Source organism: Lichenostomus cassidix, chromosome 8 (assembly GCF_008360975.1).
Source record: "Lichenostomus cassidix isolate B80296 chromosome 8, HeHo_3.0, whole genome shotgun sequence".
Taxonomy (NCBI): domain Eukaryota; kingdom Metazoa; phylum Chordata; class Aves; order Passeriformes; family Meliphagidae; genus Lichenostomus; species Lichenostomus cassidix.
The window spans coordinates 11205956-11218887 of NC_139489.1; the positions used below are offsets into that span (position 1 = coordinate 11205956).

Here is a 12932-nt window from a genome sequence, read left to right on the forward strand (position 1 = left end):
GAGAGTGAGCATTCCATTCACGTTAGTTAAGTGTTCTCTCCCAAGATTCTCTCCTGTGAGCTGTTTAGTGTCCTTTCTAAGCAACTCGTACTTTCCAGCCTCAGACAAGCATAGTTTATTAAAAAATGGCTGCAGTTGAAGTGTAAATCAATATTTTATTCTGTTCTTGAATTTAAGTTCTTTGCATTAGTTTCCTTATAATCTGGATAGTTGTCTTTAAAAATTTTACCATCAGGCCTAATTCTCTGATTCTCTGGACGGTTTAAAGAGTTGCAGCACAGGTGCCAGGTGAAGGAGAATTACATTTTTAGTCTATAAAGCTTTATTCATATTAAAGAGAGATACTGCTTCCATAACGGAGAATAGTATGTAGTATAGTAAAAGGGAACAGAAATGTCTTCTCTGTACTGCAGAGTGGAATCTCTAGGAACAGCATGTCTTCTAAGCTCTGCATCCAGCAGTTCTCAGAAAAAAGATAGTGGAATAGATTGAAAACAGAAGACCAGACATTTTTTAAGGTATCTGTGGTATGCCAAAGCAATTGCTCAAGGCATTTGAATTTTCTTAATCTTTTGTTTCAGAATTACAGATTTCAACATGTAAATCTCTCTATGTAGTGCTGAAATGGGAAGATTGCAATTCAATGGAGAAATAACACATACCTTTCTTTCATCTTAATTCATTAGCTACCCTTCCTTTTCATAAAGGAGAATAACTGGCTCCTTTTCAGCCACCACAGAAGGCTCTTAATGCAATGAAATCTATGTAGCTCAATTGCAGTAGAGTGATGAATGAAGGTTTGATTTAGGTGAGATAAAGAAAGATTGGCTTTCACCTCTGGAAGTGAGTGCAGATGTATTTGAAGTGAAATCCTTGAACACCAGCATGCAGTGAAAAGACCATGGATTTTACAGAGCTTTTCTTCTCTCCCATTTATATAGGGAACATTGTAAACATTCCACAAAGGCTATTTCAGGTTTATAGTCCCACTGAGTTTCTCTGAATGTATTACAGTGTGATCTGATAGAAACACAATACTATATGTGGCTTAGCAGCTATTGTCCATTTTTGTACAGAATGAAGACAGTTTCTCCCAAATTCAACTTTCTATTGAGAAAGCACAGAAATACACATATTGGAGGAGTAACTGAATAAAAGAGAAAAAAATGAATAAAAGTATACTATTCATTTCAAGAGATACTGCACACAAAAAATGTGTTGCATGTTTTCAGTTTGCATAAAATGCCTACCAAAAAAAATCAGTTAAGCAGTGTTTTTCTGTCTAATTAGTGATAACTAATCATCCTGCCTTGCTGAGGTGGTAGTGGTCCCAGCCACTGTTAGAGACTGAAATGAAGTTTAAAGACCTGTCTTGTGCTTCGCATATTCAGTGAACTTTTCTTTATTAATGCATTAGCCCAAGATTTTTTTAATGCTTCCATAAAGGTTTTTACAACTTCTTTGCTTTATGAAATCTATCATCCTTATAATGAACCAGGTATCTCCAGGGCTAAAGAGAGCTCACTTGTAAAGGTGGGAGCTTTGTTCTTTTTTCTGGGTTTGCAGGAAAGACCTCTGGTGAAAGATAAAGCTGTGAAGCTGTGTACTGAGTATATAACTGGATTTTGGAAAAATCAGATGGAACCAGCCAGGATGGCACACATTTAAATCACTGGAAAAATAAGGTTTCTAAAGTATTTTAACACTAGTAAATGAGATTGTGCTTCCTATTATACTTTTAAGAAATACATTTTACTGTTGATACAACTTGAATTTAGAGATCTTAAAATATTAATTAACTGGTGTCATTAGCACCTTAGATCAGTATGTTTTTAAGCCATACTTTCTTAATAATATTACTTAAAAGAATACACTTTCCTTTTGTAATCAATGTTTAAAGGCTAGATGAAATATAGTGCTTTCAGCAGGCAGCTGCCTAATGGTTTGTTAAATCCAGTCCACAGGTAGATTTTAGTCAAAAGTATTTCTGGAAACTTTATTATTAGATAAATTTATTGTGAATTTACAACAATAGAAGTAAAATTGAAATTTTGAACATCCACTGACAAAATTAGATTAAAACAACTGCTTTAGTAACACTTTTTGGGCATACAAATCTTCACGTGAAACGTGTTGGCAAACATAATTTTAGATGCAACAAGTGTTCCCTAGTCTAGACATCTTCTAGAAATATGTAAAGTAATCACACTTTTCTTGAATAATGTATCTCAGAATAAGTGAAGAGACCAAAAACCAAATGTGATTTGATTTTCCTTTCTTGTGAACAGTTTGTCAGTGTGATTTATCTAAGAGTCAGGTATGGATACATAGTTCAATAAATTATGATCTGCTGTGGCAGGTAAGTTTGCCCTATCACTTTTCCCTTACTTTGTTACCTGACTGTTTCTCCTCAGATTGTAAATGGATAATCCCAGCTTGATATAAAAGGATGTGTTTGGATTGATAAAAACAAAATGTGTGAGAAGTTTATGAATATTAAACCAAATACTTAATTAACTATTTTCTGATTGCAATTCAAATTGAAAGAACAGAAGTGCTGAGCTACACTATTTTTTTTCTGCTTCTGTTTAGTGACAAAGCAAACATGAGTGTGAATTCTACTTGTTTCAAGCAGGAATTTTTTGGCAATTTTGTGCTTTTACAGACTGATGTTTTATCAAGTATCAGTTCTGGTTTTCTGGCACCTTTTGTATCTCTGTTGGAACATGAGCACTGTTTTCCTTGTTTCCAATTCTTCTGTTTCTAATTTTCTGTACATTATCTATATGTTTTGCATTTTTATTGTTGCTGGGGTGCAACATTGTCTGTTTCAAACTTGTAAGGTTTGGTGAAATGCATTTGCCGTGGGGAAGGCTGAGCATTGCTGGGGGAACTGGAGCAGAAGTGCTTTATAGCCACTTCAGTGGAGATGATGGTTCTTACTGTATCAGATACTTGCATACCTACAAAAGGGGAACATCTTTATTCTAATAAAGAGGATAGCTAAGCTGTCTATGAAAGAAAGAGCTCAAGCTGAAAAAACTAAGCCCATCTAGTTCACCTGGAATTACTGAAATGGAAGAATAGCTGTAGAACCTAATGCAGTCTGCTGATAGAAGAGAGAAACTTACGTCTTTTTACGACAAAAACAGCAAGTGAACTGAATGAGAGAAAAAAAATTTTAGTTGTGATCTTACTGTATAAGACAAAATACAGTTTCTCTTTTAATTTTTTTAGTTGTGTGTTTTATGAAAAACTGTAGCTGTGTTGGCTAGCTGGATGTTACAGATAAATGCTTGTAGAAACATCATTTAAGCAAATTGGATAATGATAAAACCCATTTTCCCCCCAAGGGTATAACTAAACTGTGGGCAGGGTGTGGCACAATAGGCACAATAGACACATTTCTCTGTGCACTCTCTTGAAATGGCTCCTGGTCTGGATTCCAAAGGGCAGGTGCAGCATCAGCATCACAGTGTGGGGACACAGAGAGCTCTAAGTGACTCCTGGTGGCACCAAAAGCTCTGTGACAGTGATTTTGGGGCACAGGCTGCAACCTGGTTACACAGAGAATGCCCTAAGCATATGTGTACAAGTATTGTAAAACTTACCCTGCAGCCAGAACTGTATTGATTATAAAAAGCTTAAAAGCTATTTATGGGAATAATACAAATAATATGAGTTACATGATTACTAACAAGCTCAGTGTATTCATATTTACTTTCATTGCATTGCTGTAATTTTTAAAGTTCATAGAAAATGTATATTTTTAATAAATCTTAATTCTTTGTCTGTTGAAATAAAATTCAGTGTTCTCATACAGAATTGCGCAAACTATAGCTACTTAGGATTGGGAGCTATTATCAAAACATTTGGTTTGGGTTTGCTTCATTATACTGTTCAGTACCATACACTTTTATTTTCTGTATATCAACAATTCTTTTTATCAAAACAATTCCCTGGTTTTACATATTGGATTCCAGATTCTCTGTTTATCACATCCTAACATGTCTTTTTGTTCAGACATGGGCTGATTGTTTTACATGCTGCTGCCCAGCTGACCTTCCCTGCAGTTTTCCCTGCTGTGTAATGTAGCTGTTTTCTGTGATTTTGATACCCATTCAGCCTGTGCTATATATATTTAAGGGTCTCTTTATTCTTCAAGTTGTCCAGCAAGCTGAAACTAATTTCTTCTCTGTCAGATGCTTTGAGCATCAATACCAGAAGCTGGCATTGCATGGTTCAATAAAAGTCCTTGTACCAAATCACTATGGAAACATCTCAGATGATTATTTAATATTTTTTTGTATTTTACAATCAGGAAACCTCAGAAGCCCTTGCAAGCTTGTTTAGGAGCAGATTTTATTAGTTCCATTTCATGACTAGTTCGTTGATTTAATTGGCTTATTTAACCAAGTAGGATTCTTTCTGACATGAATACACTCCAGACTCTCTGGCTCTGTCTCTGGATTCTTAGAGTTCAAGAAGGGAAGAGTTCATTTGTCTGTTCCTCCACTATAGATCAAGAAAAACTCCATTCCAGGAACAGCTTTGGAATTAGGTCAAGCTTCAAAGAATACTTATTTTTATTTTGCAAGTAGATTTATATTCTTTTTTTTTTTTTAATTTTATTTTAAAACTGTTATGTTTATGACCCAGCAGATCTGACACATTTCTAATGGTTGGTAACAGGTCATGCAACTGCAAGATTTACTCTAATAATGCTTGGAAAATTGGTGCCAGTAGCAAAGATTTCACGTGGGATTGGGTACTTCTGATGAAAGGTTAATTTAATGTTTTGCTTATAATTCACACTAGGTGGCCCAGGAAGTGGTAAAGGAACACAGAGCTTGAAAATAGCAGAACGTTATGGATTTAACTACATATCAGTTGGTGAATTGTTAAGGAAGAAGATCCACAGCACAAGCAGCAATAGAAAATGGAGCCTAATTGCCAAAATAATTACTACTGGAGAACTGGCCCCGCAGGTACAGCCCTTCCTATGTTAATATTTACTTTCAAGGGTTTGTACATGCTATATTAATGTGCACCATCAAGAAAACTTCCTTCACAATATTAAATAACTAACTTCTTTTCTCCGTGAAAGGAAACAACCATAACTGAGATAAAGCAGAGATTAATGCAGATCCCTGATGAAGAGGGGATAGTGATTGATGGATTTCCCAGAGATGTTGCCCAGGCAATCTCCTTTGAGGACCAAGTAAGAGACTGTTTTTATTCTTAAAATAACTTACATATCTCTACAACAGTTAAGCTTGTTGAAATAATCTGTCAGATTCTAAGGAGGAGCATTGCTCTTTAAATCTTTGCAAATATATAATTACAGGTTGACAAAAGATTTATATTATATTATGTCCTGTCATCTGAAAACAGACTATTTTGTAAAAAGACAATGTGATAATATAACCAATAATCCAAGCCTTTCGTCTTGTAATGAAAGTCCTCTCAAAATGAAGAAGAAAACATGAAATCTAACAGTGAATATTTTGTGTATCTTAGTGATTTAGAAAGTGGGAAAACATTATATTTCCATATCTATTTGTTCAGTATAATCTCCATTAAGAGAAACATACTTAAAGCAATGCATGTCTTCACAATGCTTTTAATATCAAGTTTATTACAGTGCATTGAAAAGATGAATAAATATAGGTTGAAACTGCCCATGCTTTGCAAATTTTTGTAAACCAGAAAGTATACTCTTGTTTAGAAAATTAGGTAATTTTGGTTATTCAAAACCACAATTCTAAGTTTTAGTCAGCTAAAACTGTATTCCTGAGTTTTATTATCATGTTGTTTTCATGTGTATATTTTAAACTAAACTAAAAATACTTTCATTCAGTGGAAAAACAAACAGCTGATGTCATTTTCTGATCAAGTGCTCCTAACATAACAGTTATAGTCACAAGAAGAGGTTGCAGCTTCAGAGCTGAATTCTTAGAGTGCCTTCATGCAAAGTGTTTCAAAGTCCTTCACAATTGCTGGTGTACTGCTGTTTCTGTACTTCGAATTCTAAGTGGCCTTACAAAGGCAGAAGTAACCAAACAAAGTAGCTAATGAGGCATTTCATTAGTGTGCTTTTATAAGGTATTATTCTGGGCAGAATTTAGAAAAGTGAATTGAGGAAATTAAAGGAAACAGACAAAATAGTTACTACAGGAAATAGCAATGACTGCCAGCTATATGTCCTTGCAATTAACAAAAGAGAAGATTATTTTTGAAGTCAAACAGCAGAAATGTAGACTTAAAGATCATCTTCTTGTGTCTTTTTTTTTTGTCCAGTGTGGTAGTGTGACTTAAGTGCACTTCTTGGTGGCATAATTTTTTGCTGATGTTGTTTTTGATGAAAGAATGGGGGATATGAAACTGGAGGAAGTGACAGGAATTAAGTTACCCTAGACTCAGATTCTCTTTCTACAAAGGAAAACCAGTTAAACAACGCTTGAGTATATTCACAGAGAGTTTCTTCATTTTCAGTCAGTTGGGATTTACTAAATCATACTCCTTAATGCCTGGTTCTGCCTGAAAGATAGATCACCATGTAAGTCTAAAAAAAATCCAGGAGCACCTCATATGGGGACACCTTTCAATCTTATCTGTTCTGAAAAAATATGGGAAAGAAGGAATCACAGACCTTTTATAGGAGCGTAGGTTGTCTGATCAGGCTCCCCCATTTTCATCTTTCTTTCAGCTGACCTGTAAAAGGAACATATATGAGGCCATGGAGATAAGTGTACAACAGATACACATATTTCAACATTCCACATCCCCGGTGGGATATATTCAGTGGTTTATCTTAGATTTAAATATTGAAGAAATAAAATATACTTCTTGTTCCTTTAAAATTCTCTGTTTAGTAATCCATGCTGCTCCACACATTGGTAGGAAGGGTTTGTGTTAAGGAAAAGGGACGATCAGCAGTCATGGCAGTGATCATCCTTCACAGGAGGAGGCTGCCAGTCACCCGTGGCATGTCAGGTTATTTACCTTAAGCATGTGAACATTTTCCATGCACTCAGAGATTCCTCAGTGGGAAGTGCAACTGAGTTGTGGAGAATTCAGTAATTAACTGTTGTGATAATTTGTCTAGGTCTGCAATTAGAGATAGTAGGGAGCTTTCCACAGCTGAGAAATGTTACAGCTTTCTTTCTAGCACTGTGTAGGAGAACAGAACAGAATTGTTCTCATTAGCCAAAAGTGACAAGGTGAGAAATAATTAGTAGAAATTTCAGCAAGGAAAGTTTTGATTAAATTGTAAGACAATTTTAATTAGATTTATTAAGCAATGGAACATCTTTTGAAGAAAATGATGAAACCCCACAAAATGCACAGTCAAATTGTACACACGCCTTATTCTTAGAGACATCCCCTGTAAAACTCTGAGATCTGTTGATAAAAAGTTCTGAATTAGAATTAATTCATATTGCTATCACTAGTTTTGTCATGAGCAAATACTTATTCCTACAGATGGTCCCTTTGAGACCATCACATGCTTTTGTACCTGAAAACAGCAGAAAAATTTGTATAGCACATACAAATTCTTTACCATTGTTTACACAAACTCCAAGATTATAGGTAGTATTACCAAAAATAAATTGTGGGGAGTAACAGAAAAGGAAAAGGACAACTGAGGTGCCTGGTTTCTCTTGAAAGCACATGTAAATCTAACTGGGCTGTGTTTGCAGTCATCTTTAATGTAACAAATTATTGATGCTAAATTAATTCCTTCAGTCTTATGGTTAACATAGCTGTTACTAAGACTTGAAACTGAGCTTTCAGAATCTCTCCTTCTTGTGGAAAAATCAAATGGGTACTGTATGTCTGAACTGTAGTTACCGAACCTGTCCTGCCGAACCTGAATTGCCCTATAATAGAATGTCTATAACATTCTATTATAAACATACATCATGACAACAACTGCTTGTTAAACTTCACTTGTAATTGCTCTTGGTAGTACCAGGACATTTTTATCCCTTTGACTAATCCAGAAGCTGAACTTTTCTCTGGGAAAAAATGTTATTTTTAGTAAACTGGTCAAAGCAAACCAACTTATGCTAACATTCCCATACATAGGTATAGCTAAAAGATGATGATTTCTTCCTTATTATGTTGCCAGACTCTCATGTGGACAGTGAGTCCTCAACATGTTGCTAGGCAGAATTGTATTAAAACACGTTGCATCTCAGTGACTAAAGTGCCTAAAATAAAGCAATGTATCATTTGCAGCAAACACAGTATTTCTCTTTCTGCTCAGATGTTGAAACTAGAATTAACAAACATGGCTTCCATGCAACAATGCCAATCTGGACTAAGTGCCTTAGAAAGCACTTTACACATCACAGGAATTTTATATTTAAGCCTTTCTCCCCTTCTTTTCTATTGAGTTTTGTTAATAACACTGTTCCTGTCATCCATATCTTTTGAGCAGGCAAGAGGTCTTTAAGATGGCATCAGTGATGTTTTCAGATTTTCAGCAGTGCTTACCAGCCAGCACCACATTGGCCATTCTGGTCACTTACACCAGCTTCATTTCTTAATGCTCATTGCAGCCTTCATGCAGCCTGGGAGAGCTCAGCCATGAGCACTGCAGTATTCTTTGAGTTTATCTCCATTTTCTTTGAACTTTTTATCCAAGATGAAATAAGTCCTGTATTTTTCTCTTTGAAAACTGAGTTTAATAAGCAAATTCCCCCCATTGGAAGTCTTGGATTGTTGCCAAGTCCTGACCCTCTCATTTCTTGATTCCAGTGAGCAGAGTCAATATTCCAATACTTTTGATAGGAGTTCTCTTAATAAAGCTATGAAGTTCCAGGCAGTCATAGTTGTGGGGAAAATATGAAAATATGAATTTTAATGTCTTAAAATCAAGTAGGACTTCCAGTTTATGTATTCCTTTTAAATATATGATAATTTCTGCATTTTGCTCAGTTTGAAATCCTTCTGCATAGCAGTGCAGATTTAATACTGATGTATTTAGCCTTTCAGTTTGAGCCTAGGCATAAAGCTATCCTAAACCACAAATTTCTAAGGTATCCATGATCTCTGCTGAGTGCAAATAGCAGAAAGGTGTTTAGATTTCAAGGACACATTTGAAAAATGCCAAGGAGAAAATGGTTTATTTACCATTAACCTGTCAGCTTGAAATTCAGCAAGTCACCTCGAGTCCCAGCATGCTGAAGCATGTTAAATATCTTCCTCTCCTACAATGCTGTAATGAAATGCCTCTGACTGGTGTGTTGGCTTGTGAAGAAACAGCAGTTAGACTTTGTGTAATCTCTCACATGGTTTTTATCCTTCCCAGGAGAAACAATTAACTGTATTTTACAGTTAATTTCAATTACTGCTTTGGTTTGTTTTTTTCCCCCACTGTCAGTAATTCATGTGTAACTTTCCTTCCTTGTTAGTATCAATAGAGTAAGTAAAGATGTAGTTTGCTTATAATATACGGATTGTCATTTTTCTTAATAGTGAAATAAATGTAGAAAAGGTATTAGAATCAATGTGTGTTCATTAATGAATACAATTTAAATGCTTGATAGAAGAGGAAAACTATTTTTGTAGAAATTATTAAATATATGTATTTTTTGTCTTATATGGCCTGGGTGACTAGACTATATTCGAGTAAAACCTTAATTTAAATAATAAACAGAGGCAATACATTTTATCTGATTCTTTGTTTAAAATGCCCTTAAGAACATTCATAAATGCACTACATCTCCAATAAATAACTACTCGTCTTGGCTGTAATTTGAGTTAATTTTTAAATCTCAGATATATTCCTTAGGAAAATTATTGTGAGAATAATTGTGATCAAGTAGAACTAACTGTGTAGGTGGCACAGTACAGGATGGTGGGAAGAACTGCCTTGGCACTTTGACAGCCTGAGGACAGCAGCACTGCTCCTCCAAGGCTGGGACTTGGAGCTCCAGGCAGCAGCGATGCCTGCAGTGCCCTCCAGGTTTGACGCAGGGGTTCGTGGCCAGCTGACTGAGGATCTCACTGCCAAGCTCCAGCTCTGCAAAGAGCTCCTCACAGAAAACCTGCTGGCCCTGGCCAAGGGTGTGGCCTCCGGAGCAAGCAGGGAAATGAATGCAACCTTGTTGGGAACCTTCTTAAGGGGAAAGGACCTGGTTTTTGCAAAAGGTTTTTGTCCTGGTAAAGGTATTTTTTCTGTCATGGCCAGTGTATCTTCTTTATTTCATCTCTCCCTACACTTCTATCTCCCTTCTCCCCAGTCACTACTTCACTGACCCCAGGGTACAATCCCCTACTGAATATGTACCCAGTGATCTGTGTGAGGAGAGGGAGGACTACCACATCAGCAGTCTGCTTTGATGTGGTTCCTCTTGTTCACTGTTTTTTCCCTGTGAATTTTGCATTGCTCTCTTAAAGCCAAGCCTGACCAGGAAGCCTGTGGAATGATCTTCCCATTACCCTCTTCTCCCATGGAAGCTGGAGCACTATCCAGGGAAAGATAACCAGTGGTTCAATTTTCTGCTGGGTAAGCAACCCTAGGCCTCAGGTTTCCAGTTTTTCTGAGCAAAGGCTCTTCTCTGCTAGTCAGAGTAGCCAAAGGAGAGCTCATCCAGTGCTGATCCTCAGGACAGGACCTGTTGTTCTGAATTCAGGGTGGATGGAGGTGCCACCTGAGCAATTCTGAAGCAGAGGTCTGCTGAGAACTTTCTTTGTATCACTAGCATTAGTGTTTACAGATTGGGATTTTTATTAGTTAGCTGCCCAACATAAGTGAAAAGCTGAATCACTTCTCCCCAAAGATGCTTAATTACATACTCTAGGCAATTTGCTGGAAACATATTTCCTGGACAGTATGAATATGGTTCAAAAGCAACCACCAGAAAAAAATTCTATCAGCAGGATTCATTCTTTGACAACATAATTCATGATTTTGCATTTCTAAAACAAGAAAAAACTATGCAAACAGTCTAGTAACCCAGCAAAGATGGAACTATAGAAAGCAAATAAGTAATTACAAGGAAGAGCACACATACAAAGCAAATAAACCAGGTTGCTAGTAACCTATACCAACAAGAATAAAATGCACTGTTAAATTAATGGCATTGTTCATGAGCTGTCAGTTTTCTCAGAAGTATCTTGTAGAACGTACCAGGAATTAAGAAACAGAGCATTTTCATCTTTTGCCTAATGAGGAATAATGAGAGAGAGTGTAATCATCTAATTTCTAGCAAACAACCACACTATTCTCACTAACAAGAGGAGATGTAGAAAATATCCCCAGAGGAAAGAGAGCATCTTTCCACTTATACTGCTTAACGTCAATACATCATCAACTTGCATAGAATTACTCTCAATTTACTCCTAGTTCTGAAGGAGATTCAGACCCAAAGAGAGTAGGATTTACTTACTAGTAAATATTATTCTGAAAAATGAGAAGATGTACCCACCAGTTTTATTCTGAGTTGATGCCATATGCTCTTCATCTCATTTAAAATGAATAACCAGAAACCTGTCTGTTTCCATAGGCAAAGATTCTCCCTTCGGCTGAGTTCCAGTTAGTAAACAGTCAAATTCATTTTTCTGAGCCCCACAGTCCTACCTCACATGCATTGCTGGACATGAATAAAACCTTCTGCCTTAAGCACAAGATGTGTGTACTGTGGGAAATCAGCATGAAGGAATCCAGCTCTTCTGTCTGCGTTGGTTCTGTACAACTTTTCTGCAAGTTGTGTCTCAGAACAAAACTTATTCCCTGGCCATAAAACTCAACAACACTTAGTTCTGACATTGACAATAAGGTTTCTTTCCAAATGAGTCATAAAACCCCTTCTCCTTTGTTAGGAAAAAAGAATTGTACTCACATTTACATAGGAGAATGGATATGTTTCTAGAGAAGTAATCCCAGATGTCCATATATTCAAACTTCCCTGTTACAGTCCAACTAAAAATATTTATAAGCATGTCTTGCAGGCAGGTACAGTTGAGGTAAGTGGAAGCAGAGTGGTTCATGAAAACAGGAGTGAAATATCAATAGCATTTCAAGGGTATGTCCTGAAGGTTGTAAATGCTTGTAGGGGAAATAAAAATGTTAAGTGCTATTAAGTCTGTATGCCTGTGCATACAGGAGAGATGTTACCCTTTTGTGAACCTTGTGTTTATTAAGTGGTTTTCAGCTATTTTCTGATGTTAAAGATGCATATTCTGCAGGTAAAAGCTGAATTCATAAAGACATCACATAGTCAGATTGTGTTTTGTATTTCTGCCTCAAATATGCTTGAATTACTTTTTTTTTTACACCTAAAATGTCTTTCAGACAATATTTCATTTGAAACTAGGCTCCTTGAACTGAGAATTTTAAAACATTGTTTTCATTGACATTTTATTTCTGTGAATGAAATATATTTCAAATTAGAAAACCCACAGTGTCAGAAAAAAGGTAGTCTTAGTAAGTGGGATTCTGACAGTGTCTTGTATTGTTGCTGTTGTAAAGAAATTGAGAACAACAGTACTCAGATCCTGTAGAGAACTTTCCACTTTCAAAAGCAAAAGGAAATAATTAAACCTAATTAAGAAATTGTCCAAGTCGTACCTTGTTATTATCCTCATTTTAAAATTAGAAAAAAAAAAAAGAAGACATTAAATCCGGGGTGTGTTTTCCCATTTTGTAAAACAGTAGGTGACTTCTGCAGCCAGTGCAGTTTGTGGGAACTAAAAGCAGATGAGAACTTGCACACTTGATAGACATGGTGGCATTGAGATCCTTCCCTTCCTATGGGGCTGCACTTACTCAGCTACAGTTTCTTTAGAGAACTGAGATTGGTTGTGGTAAGCTGCACTCTGATGTTTGTGTGAGGCAGAAGGAAACCCTCTTTTTCCTTCAGGGCTGATAATTTCATGAGTGGTCTCTTTATTCTAAGTACTCTCTGTAGGATTTGATG

At 36.2% G+C, this 12932-nt stretch overlaps 1 protein-coding gene across 1 annotated transcript in view; it reads left to right on the forward strand.

The window, feature by feature from the left end:
* The window catches only part of AK5 (adenylate kinase 5), an 82054-nt gene that overhangs the window by 4142 nt on the left and 64980 nt on the right, over positions 1-12932 (forward strand). The window contains exons 4-5 of the mRNA XM_085067863.1: positions 4819-4988; positions 5108-5221. Of these exons, the coding sequence (XP_084923989.1) occupies positions 4819-4988; positions 5108-5221 (284 nt within the window). The remainder of the gene's footprint in view (positions 1-4818; positions 4989-5107; positions 5222-12932) is intronic.